At 45.2% G+C, this 18,172-nt stretch overlaps 2 protein-coding genes across 2 annotated transcripts in view; one reads left to right on the top strand and one right to left on the bottom strand.

The window, feature by feature from the left end:
- Positions 1-11,171: 11,171 nt before the first annotated feature.
- On the top strand, positions 11,172-15,621 carry T265_00268 (hypothetical protein; the record flags this gene model as incomplete). Its single annotated transcript, XM_009163976.1, has 3 exons — positions 11,172-11,267; positions 14,222-14,437; positions 15,496-15,621. The coding sequence occupies 3 exons, from the start codon at positions 11,172-11,174 to the stop codon at positions 15,619-15,621; spliced, it is 438 nt and encodes a 145-aa protein (XP_009162240.1).
- T265_00267 (hypothetical protein) overlaps positions 13,486-18,172 on the bottom strand; it is a gene marked incomplete at both ends in the record, with an annotated part of 15,534 nt that continues 10,847 nt past the window's right edge. The window contains one exon of the mRNA XM_009163975.1: positions 13,486-13,884. Coding sequence (XP_009162239.1) covers positions 13,774-13,884 — 111 coding nt within the window. The remainder of the gene's footprint in view (positions 13,885-18,172) is intronic.

Here is an 18,172-nt window from a genome sequence, read left to right as displayed (position 1 = left end):
GGCCACAATGACAATTTCGTGACATTTCGTGAAAACCTGGCCTGCTTTCTGGCATTTAGATTGCGTGATTTGATCCCTGGGTCTTGTTTTGTCCACCCGGATGATGCCTTAGCTCGATAGGACGATAAACTGAATATCCGATGACTAACCTATGTGGGGTATTCGAAACACTAAAGGAATTAACATATCACGCGCCGCACCACTGAAATGCTGGCTTTTTCAGCGCAAAGTGACGTTTTTGGCGCATATTGTCTTAGCTGCGACTAGGTGGATAGACCTTTCAAAAAAGGGAACGGGCACAAAATAGATGCATCACTGAAATAACTGTTATTATGAGGACAAGAGTTTGATTGGAGGTGTAAGCAACGAAGCTCATCCAGTGAGTTTCGATGATCGGCTCAGTCCTGTTATTTACAGATGTCTCATTCATGGCAGAGACACTCATCTTAAACAGCAGTGCAAGTAACTCGGACATCGGAGCTGTCATTTCATAGCACAAGGCACACGGCAGAAAACTCCTGTCCAAATGTGAAAGTAACTACTGCATACCCAGGAAGGTATTCTGGTATTTTACATTTAACGCTTCTGACTCTACCTGATCGGCCAACCATCTTTTGTACGTACAAAACATAAGTCGCCAAAATGGCCCCAAAATTTTGGAGACCTTGAGAGCGATGTTCCTCATTGAGGGAGCGTTCTTAACACTACTTTCAAGAAATGTTGGTTACTTGCACACACCACCCTGGTAAATGAAACGTGAACACTGGTGCTCTGTCGGTAATTCCCAAGTGGAACGACGGTGAGTTCCCCTAATGCAACACTGAATAAGTAGCACTGTTCATTATGGTTACATGAGGTTAATGAACGGAGGAAGATACAAGGACATGATCTAGAACTCACAGGGATATACTGAAGAGTCTGTAAGCGAAGCCCGGCGGGGAACAAATGTGTAGAAGCTAGTACGTGCCTTGTTTGTGAACACGTTAGAACTAATTAAGAGAGAGTAGAATTGTTTATCTGCAGTATGGTATAAAATATGAGACGGTTGGTAGCGTCGCTAGCAAATGCAGCTGGAATACATGGGTTGACTTCATGGATAACTTGGCCATCCTGGGCTGCTTGTGTACAGTTTCGGTGGCCTAACCCACTTAGGGATACTTAACACGTCTGAAAGACGTGCAAGTCCTTTGAAAAGTCTTAAGGATGCATGTCATCCCTGTGAGAATTCCATATAAGGCATGAAAGTGAGCTATCCTAACGAGCTAGTCGGACCCAACTTTATGGGAGCACTTCCTGGAACTCATAAAGGAAGTGTCGACAGTTTTAGTAGGTAGTAAGAGATCACGGCAACAAATGAAAACTTCATTTGCCACCGCTAGATGTGCCAGTGGGATGACCCTGGCTAACTCCAATGACAAAGGGACTTGTTCCGAAGTTTTTTATGCAAATTACTCCAACTTGGCAAACCTGGTTGACTGCTTATCATGCTGAAGGAAACTGGCTGGTAACCAGGAGCGAGTGAATGGAAAAAAAACTTGGCGAATGCAGTTTCACAAGGAAGCCGGAATCGGAGCGGAGCATTGAGTATTGCAGTCATGACCCACCCGACTGCAGTACATGACCCTCACACTTTCTCTGAACGGTGCGCGAAATGAGATTCCTCTGCTCCCTACGAGCTCTATATGCTGGCCAATGCCGAGTTGGTCACGTACTACGGCAATGCAATCAAGCGTACGTTGATAACGAGTTACGCAATCAAAAGGCTGTATCTAGACGCGGCTTGAGGACACAAACTGGGTACATGGATCACCAGCGGAAGTTGAGGACAGAACACTACCACTCCTGTTTGCCTAACAAGTTGGCACGATAAATTGCATCAATACTGAGGTCCCTTTATAATGGAAAGGCTCTCGACATAGTCTCCTTATTCCCTCTGTGAAAACTATGACGGAAGACACGAACGGCGATTCGTTTCAATCGGCTAAAGCAATTCAACCATGCCATGAGGGCGCACTGGCAAAGAGCTGGAAACTGTACATGACATACGTTCTGAGATGGAAGAACGAATGTTGCTGGTTTAGCAAGGCGTCTAGTCGCTTTCTGTTTAGAGGTATTGTGTGGCACACTGTACGCTTTTATGCTCGCCCAGAATAACGTCTACCTGCATTCCAGAGCAGAGCATCGTCGCCAGCGACAATGAATTTCCAACTGACGCAGTCCAAGACGTCGGTTGCCGGTAGTATCATCCCCCCTTTTTGAGCCAGTCTACCTTTTGGTGCTACGAACAAATCCGAAACATACATCTGTCACTGTTAGCATCGATAGGATAGGTAGGTTATTGACCAGGTTCATTGGGGCAACTGCCTCAAACTAGAACATAGGTCCCGTTAAATTCGGGCAGCGAGAAAAACCGACGTCCAAACAGTTAGTATTGTCTTACTACCGGACTTATCTTTTCATTCAGTAGACTAAAACATAAGTGTTCTCATCGAGAAATTTTGTGCAAGGAACCAACGGATACGGCAAAAGAGGTACAGGTTTTCCATCAAGAATCCTTACTACTCATCACTAAACACTTTTTTATCTCTTTTTGGTTCCGTCTACTGGACATTGCTTCCTCCACATGCATTATATCAGTTAGAGGATGAATATGACCACGAATATGGAAACCTGAAACAAGATGTGTCCTTAAACTGGCGAAAATTATGTAGAGTCATCCAGAAGTGTTTTTGTTCCATCTTTTTCAACAAAATCTTTTCAACATCTTTTCCTTACCTAGCTGCCACCCACTGGAATGAAGCACGAGGACTGGTAAACTGCCGGATTGCATATGCCTAGACAGCAGCAGTCGAAATACCGGGGTTCGTTTCGAACCACAGCTTTCCAGTAAGTGACTTCCGGCCTAAATCACTGAGCTATCCGGACCTCATCTACCTCGGACCCAACCACTGCTACTTAAAATAACTTGCTCGAGAAGTAGCACTTCAAGGGAGATCGTCACACATGAATCTTGTACTGAATTAGTAACCCCAGAAGGGACAACTTCAAGTTAGATAAAACTACTCCGGACGTTTCGTAAAGTACAATAATTCCCAAACAGAGGGCTAGGATGAAAAGTTTGTGCACAAGACCTTATATATTTCGACACTAATCGGGCACCTGACCGACCCAATGACTGAAATATTGTTACCTATTTTGGGGAACGCATTTACAACCGGTCTCCTTCTTTATGGTTTATTACCTGTAAGAGAACACCACCTTCGATGGGTTCCTTAATGGCCTCACAAAATTGGGGGACAGCTCTGAGTGGCTCCTCGTACCTTTCGAAAGAAACAAATCAGTTAGGAATCCCACTTTGCTTTGGGCAATCGACAACTGATTCAAGAATGTACTGGCTGTGTCGTGAACAGCCTCCGCATATGTTGTGCCAGAAGCCGTCAACATGGGGCGATAGAGCTGTAACTCACAGCGTCCCAATGGCTGTTCATAAACTAAGTCTGCTAAAGAGATCGCAGGTCCGAAAACAGAAACGCCCCTATGCATCCACTCAGTCCTCGAACATACTTGATGTTACCGGTAACAGAGCGAGCGGGAAAAGTCATCTACACCATCCACCGAAGAAAAAACGTTTGCCACTAGAATGCACATGAAAGTGGACTTCACTTTTCAAGGGCGAATTTACGCATACTTTTGGTGATTACCCTTATCAAGGTAAGAAGGTAAGAATGAAGACCTGGTGGTCTTCATTCACAATGCGCCACTAAACAACGAGTACATTTAAATTATGACCATTGTGGCACAGTCACCATTCATCTGAATCGATGGTTTCAGCCCAGGCTACTGTGCCTTAACACGCTATGGGGCTTAAATGTCCTTTGACACTGAGAACCCTAAACCACACTTTAGGCAGTAGGTAATGAGCTCAGGCCTCCACGTCCACCCCTCAACCTCATCACACTCACAAATGAATACAATCGTAAAACGAGGAACGGTTGGGGGAATTCTCGTTGCCCTGAGTCAGATGACAAATTCCTATCGCCAGCAGCCACCATTCGGATCTAATTGCAAATGTTTCGCATGGATAAAATATGTACAGGATAATAGTGGTTAGATGATAGTGGGCTCGGATCGCTAAGGACCATACCTTGGAAGTAAATCAACTGGTCTACGCGCCGATGTGAGGACCCAGATTCATTTCGTTATTTACTTAATAAGCCTTAATGTTTACGCACGACGTAACATCAGTGTCTAACTTGAACAGGGGTGGTTCCAATCACATTTCCCGCTACGCTGAAGATTGGCCGGTTCGAAGACGGAGCGAGCGGTAGGCGAACCAGAAGGCTTGAGAGATGTTGAGCCATGGCTGAGACGTGCAGTGCGTGAAGACGTAACAAAATCGAATCACAACTAATCGACTGCCCCTATTTCCGAGTCTGTCAAACAAAACTTGGCTTGGGATGAGACGGAGGTCGAGATAACTCAGCGGCTACGGCGCGAACTTACTGGGCGGTAGGTCCGTGGTTCGCACCCAGCCTCTGTATCTCAACTGCTTCTGTTTAGACTTGAGAAACCCTGTGGTATCTCATCCTTCCTTCGAATGACATGGAAGCTATGCACCGAAAGGATCCTACGCCTAAACGAATACTTGTTGGTATTATTAAGTGCTTGCGGCACTTATTCTGCCTAATAACTCGACGGGAACCTTAAAGTGATCTCTATCGAAACTCACCGGAGGTGTGAAGATTGGAAAGTAGTTAAACAAGTTGCCGCACCGTTTGGCTCGAGGCGGTATGTAGCCTATCAGTGGACGGAAGTGCGGAAAGCTGAAAGTGAGCTGACAGTACGAAGGACGCAAACTTAGTGGTATAGAATTAGGGGACTTGAATGGCCTGATTGAAGAATCCATAGTGGTATTTTCATAAAGGAAACTACTCACATGGTTGCTGAAAACTGCGATGTCTCGAATATCGTGCCAACTGAAACATGAGGCGGCCTGTGTGCAGCAAATTCAGTTGTAGAATATCATAAACGAAAGATTCAGTTGAGTCTCTCGTGAAAACCAAATTGATTCGCAAATGAGTGTATTTCTCGAGAGCGATAGTGGTACATTCGCTTGCAACTCACCAAACAGGCTTTCGACAGAAGTAACCAGATACTCTGATAGAGGCTTGCCCAAGTGAGGTAAATTAGACCCTGCACCTTAGACAGCGAGGACATTGGGCAATAAGCTCCATGAAGCTTGTTCCACAGTATTATGTGGATTGCCCTAACGATCTTCAACACCAGAACGACATTGTCGTTTCCTCTGGTCGAGATCAGTTTCCAGTCGAAACTTTTCCAAAACTATTGCATGCGTCCAAAAATATTGTAATATCAATGGCAGAATCTTGTACCCGTGTGCTTTAACGCTTATCTCTTGTTTGAGGAAAATTCATTCTTCTAAGGCTAGCCGTGACAAGTTTGACTGAAGTATCTATCCGGTTGTACTGCGTGATTTGCCCAGCGGACCAAAGCTGTACACACAGGAATATACGACTACACCGACTTGGTACCACCCAGCTCTGCCAGTTCGATTAGGTGACACGAATTACTTAAAATTTCCACTATGAAGAGTTCCTGCACAGCTACGTCGTCAAATGCACCGGTGTTGACCGTATCATTCTGCCGCTATATCCTGTCAAAGTGCGAGTCAATCACAGCGCTGATCAGCTGCTCAACGCTCTCTAGTTGTTCAGACTACCAGCTGGGAAGTCGCGGGTTGAAAACTTCCTAAAGTTTCCTGAAATGCGCTTTGCTAATGATTCCTAATAGGGATGGAACAACTGTACCATGCTTTTCGGTTTTCATCATAGACTTGTTTCACCCGCACGATGAAGTACCACCAAGTAACCGTACACTACTAGCAATGTGCCAGGATCGCTCGGTCCCACCACGATCAGTGTCTGACAAGGAATTCTCAGTTTTTCAACATAGGTAGATTTAAAGACATAAATGTAGAGTGTGAGAGGATATCGGTGCCCCATTATCAAAAATGGATAAAACCACAGAAAGTTATGATTGGGACTGTAAACCATTTACAGGAAAGTGTTACTAGGGTGTTCCTCTTCAAATTATTTTCTAATTATCTTACTTTTTACGAAGTATTGAGCTAAACATGGAATGATAGACATCTTGCATGGGGAATTACGAATTTATACGTTTTAAAATGTCTCCCATTCGACTAGTACTTTCGTTACACGGAAGTCGGATTGGCTAGGATGAGGACTATCCGTAGGAGTAAGTGCGCACACTTCAGAAAAACAAGAGTTAAGGCATTGTGATTCTCTGAACACTGTGATTCTTTGAACAAAGCAGCGAGAACAGCAGTCGTGGGACTAATTGGTTTCGTACAACCTCTTCTGTTTTAACATCTGTAAATGGAACTAAAATGAAAGGAAGTACAGAGCTAGTTGCATCGTTCATGTGGAACTAAAACGTCATGTGGCCGATCGATGGAATCAAGGTGGCCTCATAGTAACGCCCCTTCTCAGCATACAGGCCCCAATCGATTAATCAATATTGTCTGAAGTAACTTCACTCCGCGGGGACGGCCATTTCATGCTATGACCCGGGAATAAGATCAAAGTTCAACCCTACCTTCTGTCTAGACTAGGTGTCTGGTGGCCAGTGACTTGCTTTTCGACTCGCTCCACGCTATATCAGGACCAGCTAGTTGTGTGCCAAACAACTTGGACCTTTATCCTCGCGTTTCTTGTCGTCAATAAGCTCTACCGGTGCAAATATTCCCGAAAATGCGGGTAAACGACAAATACAATGTTCGCTTGATAAAAATGACATGGGAGTTCACCAATAGCATAGCCCTTGCACGCGCCTTAACGTTCAGCGCAGAGCTTGCCTAAAGTGATTGAAAGCTTAACCACTAATGTGAGAAATCACTAAACGGGTAGAACTCTTTAGTAATGTGATTTGACACAACCAAAGTATGTTACTAGATCATCATTTGAGGCGTCGGGCTTACATTCCACATCACTTAGGCGTGAGCATATTCGCCTGCTCGGAAAGTGAAAATTCAGATGCGTCCAGAGTGCGCTGGTGGAATAGTGGTAACACGCCCGCCTTGTACGTCAGGCGGAGTTCAAACCGCGGCAGGGTCAAGGGTATGCATGGCTGATGAGTTCTAATGAGAGTGAAACTCGAGTCCATTGCAACTCCGCCCCTTTGGTCTAGGTCCTCCAGAATGAGTGCGCCAGGAAAGGAGAACTGCTGTTCAAGCGAGAGTGATGGGATCGCATTCTACAAAATCCAGCAGCCATCCACAACTCATGTGGTCTGTGTATGATCATCTCTCGTTCTCAGATGTTTCTTCCACTGAAATGGTCAGGATGGTTGCTTGAACGAAATACATTTATTTTAGCAATATAGCCACCGCAACAACCCAACTTGAAATGAAAAACGGTCTCGCTATACAGAATAAAATCTGGACAAGAACAAGTTTGTGCCACACATGACAGAAACGTGTAGAATCTAGGTACTGTCCATTCCAGAAACGGAACTGTGCATGAGATTCAGGAAGCGATACTGGGAACAGTAACCTCGCCTGTGGCCCCGTTGTAGTCATTTTTATCTTCAAGAACACCAGAGGTTAGAATCATCTGCATGCTTATGTTGAAGGTTACTGTGCCACTACAGACTGAGACTAGCGCACGCTCTGAAAGAAAACCGGTCTACGACACAATCCTGACCCGTTCACAGTGCTATAAAACGAGTCATATGGACGAAGTTGTGGTCGTTTTCATCCAATAAGAATAAATTCAAAAATGTTATAGAATGGAAATTTCCTCTATTCGGGTAAAACACTTGGGTTAGGGCATATGGTGCTGACTGTACACCAACTCGAATCTGGAGGTCTCTTCTGAAGGTCATAATGGTTGAGAGAAATCTCGAAGGCGACAGCTTGCCGTTGATGTAGGCTCTCTCCGGAAGGGAACAACTCCAGTATCCGGGTTGTCAAAAGCTTTATCAAGTCTGTACAATTATTTTAAATGTTTGACACGATTACACCGACGGGAACAATGCGTAAACAAGCGGAAATCTAGTTTGCATCCCTGTGTTAATCTCCAAAGACTACTCTCACGGTCGTCAAAGGTTTGGCCTCCAGGCGGCAAAGAAACCATATACGTGATTAACATATTCCTACAGCGTCACACTTTATCAGTCACACATTTGCTTATTTGTGGGCTTTTGCCGTTAAGGCCTGAAAGGTTACTGGCTGTTTCTTTTAGAGAGACAGGCTTTACGAACTTGGAAGGAACTTTCACATGCATCGCGCACTGCATCAAATTCAGAAAAATCAGAAGTGTCGGAGTGGAATCCAGGAAATGCGCTAATCTTGTTTGTATTCAACATCACATTTTTCAGGTTTCTATGCAGAGTATATTCCAGTTATAAACCAGTTATAACCTGGACAGACCACCCGGAAGACGCAATTTTCATTCAGTCTCGCTTTATAGAACAAATCAACAACAGAACATTTCTCTATGGCCTTTGAAACAACCTGTCAACAGGGACGAATATACTGTTGTGTCCGTCTTAACAGCATGACCTTTAGGAAATCACTTCTAGGCGCAAGATGGCCAAAGTAGTTGGAGCGCGAATTTACTGACCGGAAGGTCCGTGATTCGAGCTCGACCCGTCTCTCGACTTCCCCTGTCTAGGCTTGGGCAACCTGGCAGTTTTCCAGCCCTCGTGCAACTTTCGGGTGGCATGGCAGTTAGGCACCGAAAGGGTGCTAAGCTGAAAAAGAAACCACTTCTGGTAGAGTTTTTCGAGTGTCTTCCTCAAAGCAAGAATGTGTAATAAGGTAGTTCCCTATTTCGTTCGGTGATCTGCTTTGGGAGCCACTTAATCATTGGAAGAAACCACAAAGATTCGGTGACAAGAGGTCTCATCTCAGGGACCTGGCGGGTCTCTAAAGCGAGGGGTGATTAAGGACAGTTTCCTAATATCCGGTTTAAATCATGTTAAAGGGCCTCTTTTAACTTCACGTTGCTGGTCAGCTACGCAACATTGAAGCTCAACGCGTAAGCAGTTTTACTCTGCTCTTTGTGGGAAGAATTTACACCACTGGGACAACTAAGGTGGTTTGCGTTGGAAAGTAGGGTTTCGTGCTGCAGAACATAGCAGTTTTAAACTAAATATCACGGATCTGCAATGAAGTGGTCTAAAAATGAGGAGAGGGACTGATGTACACCAGATTACCAGGTGAAACCAGTTACAAGTCTCGCATAAGATTACACAGTCTTCGTGTATTGTGTATCATTTTCCTCAGCCAACACCGTGCGGGAAGGTACACTTCGTCAAAAAAGATCATCCAAGCAACACGACACAGGTGCCGTCACTGACAGATTTTCCTTGTGAGATCCTTGGGCCCTATAATGCAATTGCTCCGGTTAGCAAAATACACTCATTTGCAAACCAATTTGGTTTTGTGAGAGACTCACCTAGAACCCAGCTGAATCTCTCGTTCGTGATGTTTCCAGGCCACTGAATGTGCTGCACCAGGTCGCCTCATATTTCAGTCGCTACGATATGCGATAACGCGATACATGCATATTCGTAATGCACTACTCATAAGGTTGCTGTCGACGAATCTTCAGCAACCTTACGAGTAGGCTCCACACTCTTCTGACCCAACCTCGGGTAAGTCATTTCTAAAGGGACTCAGTGGCGGTCCTTTCCCGACTTCGAACACAAGGTGAATCATCTGTCTCACTTCAGCAAGTTTTAAGAACGCTATCCAGTCAACTTGCCAGTCTCAGACCGGCGTTAAGTAAGTTGGCATGTATTGAAGGGACCTAATAGGTACTGTTGATCTGCAGAAGATTGTCAATATCAGGGACCTCAGTTCTGGTGTGTGTGCCATTTTGGTAGACGGCTTGTTGGTAACTAGATCTCTCGTGAACATAAATATGGGACTTCAATAAGTGATCCTAAGCAAAAAAAACAATACCAAGTAGCCATGCTGGCTGTTACGGGCATATGTCAAAAATGGGAGAGTTTCTGTTACATTCCTGTACAATCTGAAATCCGTACGCCCAACATCCATAGTAACCTAACGTTTTATCAGTCAGAAGTCAAACAAACTAGTGACAAACAGTCATAATGGCACTGCCCAGAGACTTCCGACCAGAGTGATACGAGTGAACGGTCACAAACAGAACATGCAGTCACAAGGGATCATCAGCCCGGTGGTGCAACAAAAAGGAACTAGGTAAAATGCATACAGTGTGTACTGGAATGCACCATGCATGACAGCATATAAAACACGGATCCGATGTGACTCCAGCGCCTCGTGCTCGTATGTGTTCCTCAGTGGCTTGCTTGTCCTTCTCTTGTGTTCAGCAACCCTGGTAGGCAGTTTCGTGGCTGTTTGTATCATGTAGACCATATTACAAGACCTTCAGGCAGTTGCCACATTTAATTCTATGCACACATTCCCTATTCTTTTCGACCATCAATACTGAGTGCAATGCTCTTTCCCTTTGGAACGCTACTCTAATTCTGGTTATGTATATCATTGTTCGAATAAAATCAGCAGTTCCCGCTTCATACGTAGTGCCACTGAAAAATCAGGCACGTAGATGAGGAATTCGGGCCAATTTGCCAATAAAGTAAGGATTTCCTTTGGACACAGAAGTTATTGTGAGTTTTTATGTCACATGAGTATATACAGACACCCCCAGGGAGGATGTTTTGGAAGGAACCAAGAGGTTACTATCGGTAGATGACACTTTAAGAACGGGAAGAGCTCTCGGCGAATGAAATATTTGAGAACATAGTGTGCATGAAGTTTGCCCATTTTGTTTTGAAGTAGACGTTTACCTGCAACAGTGTGAACTCAAATATCCTTTGTCTTAGCTAATATTCATGTAGAGGATTCCAAATAAACAGCCCTGACTGGACATTATCGCCTGCCGACAGTTTTTGGCGCTATTTCGGCGACACTTTTGTTGTGATCAAACGTAATAAGGTCTACAGATTACACGAGTACCTCGATTAGAATACTCACATCAAGCTTAGCAAGGTGATGAAGTATACCTCATGAACACTAACGTTCCTCGACTGTGTAACATGCACATTCAAAGTCGGTGTCATCCAGTATCGCCTCATCAATGTTTCGCCCAGTTGAGGCATTGAGCAAAGAGAGGACTAACCGAACAACAGCTGATATCGAGGTCAAAAACAGATTTCATGAAAGTGCATATGTAGTGAGTTTGATTAGGCGGCAGATAAAAAAAAACGTTGACCACTGTATCGAGGTGAACTGAGCCATCAAGTAGAAACTCGTTATTCATGAATGAACACGCGATCATGGTGAATCGCCTTACGTTTTGTGAAGGTTCAAGTTAAGCGATTTCCGATAATCGACTAGTAACCAAAGATCCAATGTTTATTCGCATTCACAGGTTTGGAGTAAAAATCCTTCCGCCATCATTCCGCATGATCCTGTGGAATATTCGTAAAGGTGAAACAAACGTGGAGTGTTTCCGAACTTTCCAGCACTTTTATTGAACTTCACAGGACACAGTTCATCATTTTAATATTTATCCTGGACACAAACTGCGACAACTCATATCTAAGGGTTAGAACATCGCCAAAGGATGGCCACATTAGGTGGCTAACAACAGAACGCGAGGCAAAGTACTACTCTATTGGTACCATATAAAAACAACTAGATGTGGGTTGGCTCGTCTACGGGACGAGACAGGTTAACAAATAAAAACTATAACTTGGCATTGAGGTTCCAGCCTTGGGTGTATCAGATGCCTATCCTCTATAAACAAAAAACTGGTTCGCGCCTTCTCATCACATGGAAAACTGGTACTGATATTTGTAAGAGGGCTGCGTCTCAGTCCATATCCGGTGGCGACCAACCGATCTCAGGAACACGTGTATGTCCTATCGAGCGGTCTTTTGGAGCTGTTAAACTTCGTAGTTTTTCCTAAACAGCTTACTAAGGCCACTAGACTATACACTACCTGCTATTCTAATCCGAAGGTATCTGATTTCGCCAGCGGAAAACGCGAAAAAAGGAAGTTAATACAGTGAGGCTGACGAAGGCAAGTGAAGAACTTGCAGTGCATGATTGCTACACTGCTGGTCTACAAAAAGGACTAAAGGAATCAGTTTCACCCATACTGAGCGAATGTTCTCTTTGGCGAGATTTCGTTCTTAGGGACAAAAATCAGTTAAATGAACGCTCAAAAACTTTCTATTCAGATTAGCTAATGCTTTAGCGAAAAAGAGGTTACGAGGCAAAATATCAGTCTTTGATCAATTCCTCAGATGAGCATCAGGATGAACCCACTGGAGCGCAAAAAAATTGATAACACTTTTCGTGGTCTACCAATGGGACAACAATTTTGGAGATCTTGCCCGCAGTACTATTGAAAAGATGAAATGAAAACCTTACCCAGTCTCAATGGAAGTTGTGCCACACAATAGGTACAAATTTTCAAAAAATGTCGATGAAGCGAGGTCGAAGGTTCCCGTTCTGAACTGGTGTTTAGAGCACCATTGAATAAAATAAAATTGAAGTCGATTTGCTCCTACGATCCATTCAGAGATTTCACACGAAAATCAACAAAGTAAATTGCCCGGTCTCCAGCTAGAGTGGTCGCACCTCAGTACGACCAGTCCATCTCAATTCGCACACAAAAAAGTGGCCTGAAGCTTAGGATTATGGAAATAAAGAAACCCTACTCCCGAAAATCATGTATAGATGTCCTGACCTTTGGATATGCTGTTTATATGAGCCCGACTATGTTAGTTATTTGTCTCCGGCTGACGAAGTGAAATGCTCGCATCTCGAAATTCGTCCTCTTACTATGTTATTCAAGTACAACACGGAGACAGCGTTTAAATAACTCCATTGCACTTACTGTCGTTTCTGGGCGGTCACCAACTGAGGTTGTATAACGTTCTCGGAATGAGTGAACATATGTTGGCTGCATCCATGGATTTAGAGAGAGTACCACGATTCCCATTTTGGATATTCTGACCTCTAAGCCCATCCACCGCAACATCACTTGAACGCCGATACTTTAGCTTCAGTCCTAAAGCAGAGGGGCGGTCAGCAAGAAGTAAGCAGATCTAGCGACATACTCAGTCTGCTACGAGGAACAAGAATGGTGCATTAGGAACTGAATAGAAAGGAAAAGCACTCAGAGCTTCCCAGAAGAATACATGGAAGGCGATAAACACCGCACGTCAATGGGATGCCGAATACCTGCACACATTTGAGCAGTACTTCACTCCGAGAGGAATAATCCTAATTACTATACAGCCTTAGTGTTACATCATCGAATGGTACTGCTAGTTAAGCCAACGATAAAGCTGTCGATTGTTTTGAGGTTTCCCGAAACGGTGATTTTACTCAGTTTCGATTCTACCCAACAGAATAAGCAGACAAGAAGGTAAGACTGACTGGTGAATAGCGTTAGTAAAAATGCAACCCACGGGCATCTACAATAAGCATATCTGGACGAGAGGCGGATCATTTAGAAAATGTGTCTATAATAGGGGAGAGTTCAACCGGGTAGTTAAAGTGGCGTAGGCGGAAACGGCAAAACGAACTGATTCCTCATTCGTTCAACTGCATCGGGCCGGATGGCAGAAAATAACAGTAGTGGAACAGAAGACACAGGCACAAGCCCCCTGGCAGACCGACCCAGAAAATATTGATGCAGACTATTAATTTCGCCGGCTGTTGGATTAGAAATGATGAAGGTTGAGTCGGAACATAGAGTTGCAGACCAGAAGGCTGCTGTCAATCGGGGTTAGAAGGAAGGTTTCTGAGAATGGCAACGGCCGATCTTCGTCTGACTGTAAGAGAACAAAAACAATGAGACAGGCATGTAGAACCACATTGTCTAAAAAATGACACCACCTAATGAATGTGCGTGAACTTATGTGACCTAGCTCCCCTGGCTGCCAAAAATAACAAACCCTCTCCAGGAAAGTCCACAACAAGCTGTTTCCGTCGCTTTGACGCGACGTTCCAGTTCTGGAACGATTAGCTCACCTCTACGACTCCAAGCCATCAGTGAGAACAGTCGTACCCGTTTGACCGGCAATAGTTTCGCACACCGGCAGTTTCCACGAATCGATCGCACGGATCTACAAGTATCGGTAATTAGAGCACGAATTTACTGATCGGAAGGTTCGTGGTTTGAACCCGACCTACACATCCCAACTTACCCTGTTTAGGCTTGGGCAACCTGGCAGTATCCCAGCTGTCACGCTTCCTTCGGGTGGCGTGACACCTGGGTACCGAAAGGGCGTTACAGCTGAACGATTTTTTTTTGCCGACTGTGTAAATGAACCATGCCTACCAGTGACGATTGGTATGCCGTTGCCCTGGTCCCCTTCCCAAAAAGTAGTGTTAACGAAACTCAGTTTCCAGGTTATGTGCTTCATTTACAAGTCATGGTCATCTGATACCTAGTTGTTTAAAATATTCCCTCAAGGTAAAAGTTTTCTGACTTTAACGTCCAATCGCGGAGGCACTTTACGATGATCCTTCCAGCTCACCTTAACATCGCCAATTCACTGTTCGCACCAGATACATTGAACGCTAAGGGAGACAAGATCAAGCACCACAAGTCCTGCTATATCTCCCACATACGATAACACGCCTGACTCATAACACCGAAGTGATCGAACCATTGCGGTATACTCTGCCAATGAAATAAACTAACGTCATTCAAACGCCACAGGAACTGCTGGCGGGGAAATTGTCCCCAGGCAGTAAGTCGGGATGGACCTCATCTACTGGATGGCAGTTAATGGCAGACATTGTGCGATCAGGTTAGCAGGGTCCCGTACGGTGAACCATTACCAAAGACAACCTAATTATATGCAGCTTTGATGCACCAGAGGACGAGTTTTACCCCCGCCTAGGTGGTCTCCGAGTTCACATATCGCTGTTCTAGCTCGGAGCTTTCCCGCACCAGCTTGTGGACTCAGTCCAAAAGTATCACTTTAGGGGTCCGCATGGTCTTGACTCAGGTAGAAACGGTTTGTGTGCGCACTGGCTGCGGTTTGTTCCTAGCCGGTCCAACTTTCGACACATAGCACCGTGGCGTCCACGAACTGTGGGCCAAGACTGGACACCAACGGACCAAGCAACAATCAAATACCGGTGGAAGGCCTCCCTAAAGGACTATCGACTATACTTGGTTACCTGAGAAGCTGATCACGTCATTGTGTGATGTCCACGCACTTATGTGGCGGTCGACAAAGTCTTGATGTTACCAAGCTCCTCGACCCATCTACCCCGAGGATCTTCCAAAAAGAACGTGTTAAAATAGGATCGAACCTGAGGACCAGTGGTCGACATGAAATCATTATTGCAATGCGCTGCCATTAGTGTCAACCGGGTACTGACCTGACAATATATTGCGTAGATATCAGTCGACTCCTTTCAGTTACTAGGCATCTGATAAGCAGCCAGAACGCGCTCCCAACAAAGGACGTCAAAAGCTTGATCAACAGCTGTCGAAGAGGAATTGGTGGAAATTGAGAGCAAAGATGGAAGTCGTTTGGTGTAATCGGAGATAGTCGTCAACCATTCCACCAAGTCAAGACCGTCAGTCCTAGCGCTCCGCGCATGAGTGAAACTACCATCAAGACAGACGGGTCATGTATCACCAATATTCACAGACGTAGTAGCAGGTGGGCAGAGCATTGCAAGGCTCGGTTCGAAACTCAACCATGTCATGCCTCAACTGCGCAAACTGAATTCGCCCCTCGGTATAGCTCCATTGATCCATCCAGTATACACGGGATACAAGAAGCGAGATTTGGCTTGAAGAACAATGAACCGAGTCAGGACCAACAAAGAGTAGGGTTAATTAAATCAGGATGCAACCTGCTACATCAACAACTAACCTATCTCTACAACGAAAAATGGGCATCGGGATTCGTTCCGATTTCCTGGTCAAAATCTGTCTTCATTCCGATCTCCCAGAGAGGACTGAGAACAGACTACTCAAACTGTCTGGGAAGCAGTCTTATACAGGCTGCATCCAAGACTTTGGTGATCACCAGTCTCCACATGATGTCGCTGAGACACGAGTCTCTGAACAGGAATGAGCAATCCGATTTCCGTCTTCACCCTGTGACTACTGACAGACCGCCTTGCTCACCAAAGCCCCATCATAATCTTTCTGGACGTCCGAGATGCATTCGACTCCGTAGACTGCATGATATTTATTCCTTTGATATTGTTATTCTCAAAAAAGAAGCCATAGCACCGTACTTCGGTAGCCTTAAGCTGGGAAAACCGAAACTACAAACAGCAGACCGGATGTTGTCGTGGGGTTACCTGTTCCAGAGTCGCATGCCAGCAAAATTCGCGAACATCCTGCGAACAATAAACAGTGAAAAGATAGGTCGAGTCCGAACTAATCGCCGAGAATTTGACTCATTTCCCATCACCACCGGGATTATTCAACGATGCTCAAACTGTTTGTTTGGCTTTATTGTCGATGACATCCACGCCATAACAACGTCTAGGAATTTCTACAGGAGAAATAACTATCGGAATCACCTCCAGGATAACCCAAAAGAACCTCAGACACCTCTGGTATTGACGGGGTATCACCCTCTCATTACGGGGCTAAGTTAATAACGCATCCAATTGTCCAGTACTTCTATACGGACGTAAAACATGACCCTCCGAGATGACCTTATTGGATAATTCATCTTGTTCGACCATTGTTATGGGAAGAACAACATCAGTGCTCAACATTGGCGCCTCTCCACCGTACTGTTTGACCATCTACGAAGCACTCGGAGCGTTTGGTAGAGATTACGGACGTATAATACCGAGGTGCGATGACATGTTTTCCGGGGGATTAATGGTGAGCTAGTGGATAACATAGACTCCCATGGTCAGGGCATGTACTGGGGACAGCAACGCAATGACTGTCTTCGCGGAACCATGTGGAAGATGAAGAGGCGGCCGAAAACAACCTGGCGCCGAAGCGTGACGGCCTGATGACACGAATGTTCTGTCGGCTGGAGTGCACTTGGCTACAGACTTTGGTGTAAACAGCACTCAGTAGCGAATGCGTATCACTTGTGTAATCGTGAACCTGTCTACAATCTACTTTTTCCACACCCAACGTTTTTCCGCTCGCTTCAGATGTGGTGCTTTCACCTCTAAATATACCAAAACCACCTTGCTACGGTGGTCAGGCTTGAGTGTCGAAATGATCCCGCGGACTACATTAGCTGGAACTCAATTCCACTGGGTGTAACCATTCCAAGAAGGCTAAAGGACACAGTCAAACTATGGGCATCAATTAGTCATATTAGGCAGTTTGGAGGTAAATTCATTCTATCCTCTGCGATGGAAGTGTAAAGGCAGTAAGATGTTTACTCCAGATGACTAGCACGCCTTCCCCCGGGGAAGGGAGTGGTAGAAAAGGTCGACCCTAGAAGCCACACAATCCGATCGCCAATGGTGGCTCCAACTGCATCCGCCGTGCGCATCAGCATCGGGAGTGACATCCCTGCGCCCTCAGGGTAGGCTAATCCCTAACAACCAAGTCAGGCAACTAAATCACAGACCCTGCGCATCTTCTTAAAAAACGCTTCTGGCTGCTTTGACCAGACTTCCGAGTCTGTAGCTACCCAGTCACCCACATACTTGATTGTTCACCTCACAGTCGCTCACTGGATCACGAGACTTGTCTTTTTTCATGCCCACAACCACGTCACATTAAGGTGAATCATCGGACATCGATTGTCTGTACCGTCTAGTGAGCGTAGCAACAACTCATGTGCTGTCACATCCACGTACAAACGGACCTACTTATAGGGAACCAAACAATGTCAGCACACAGACTCGCGCGCGCGCAGGGAGCGGGAAGTCAACCTTTCCACAAGTCCACGGATAGTGATGGAATACGTGTAGCAGCCAAACTGCGGAGAAAACACGTTCCCGCCGTCCGGACTTTCACCAAGGGACTCTCGCATACGATAAGCTACCTTTTGACTTGCTCCACATTTTACATTGCCTTTATTTTATACATGCAGAAAATCGCTTCTGTAAACTACTGTCAACCACAGTGAAGACTTCTATTGTGCATACCCGTCACGAAGA

This window comes from Opisthorchis viverrini, assembly GCF_000715545.1.
Source record: "Opisthorchis viverrini unplaced genomic scaffold opera_v5_2, whole genome shotgun sequence".
In the NCBI taxonomy this organism is placed as follows: Eukaryota; Metazoa; Platyhelminthes; class Trematoda; order Opisthorchiida; family Opisthorchiidae; genus Opisthorchis; species Opisthorchis viverrini.
Note: the sequence above shows the minus strand (reverse complement) of the source record. Positions and strands in the feature narration are given on the sequence as shown.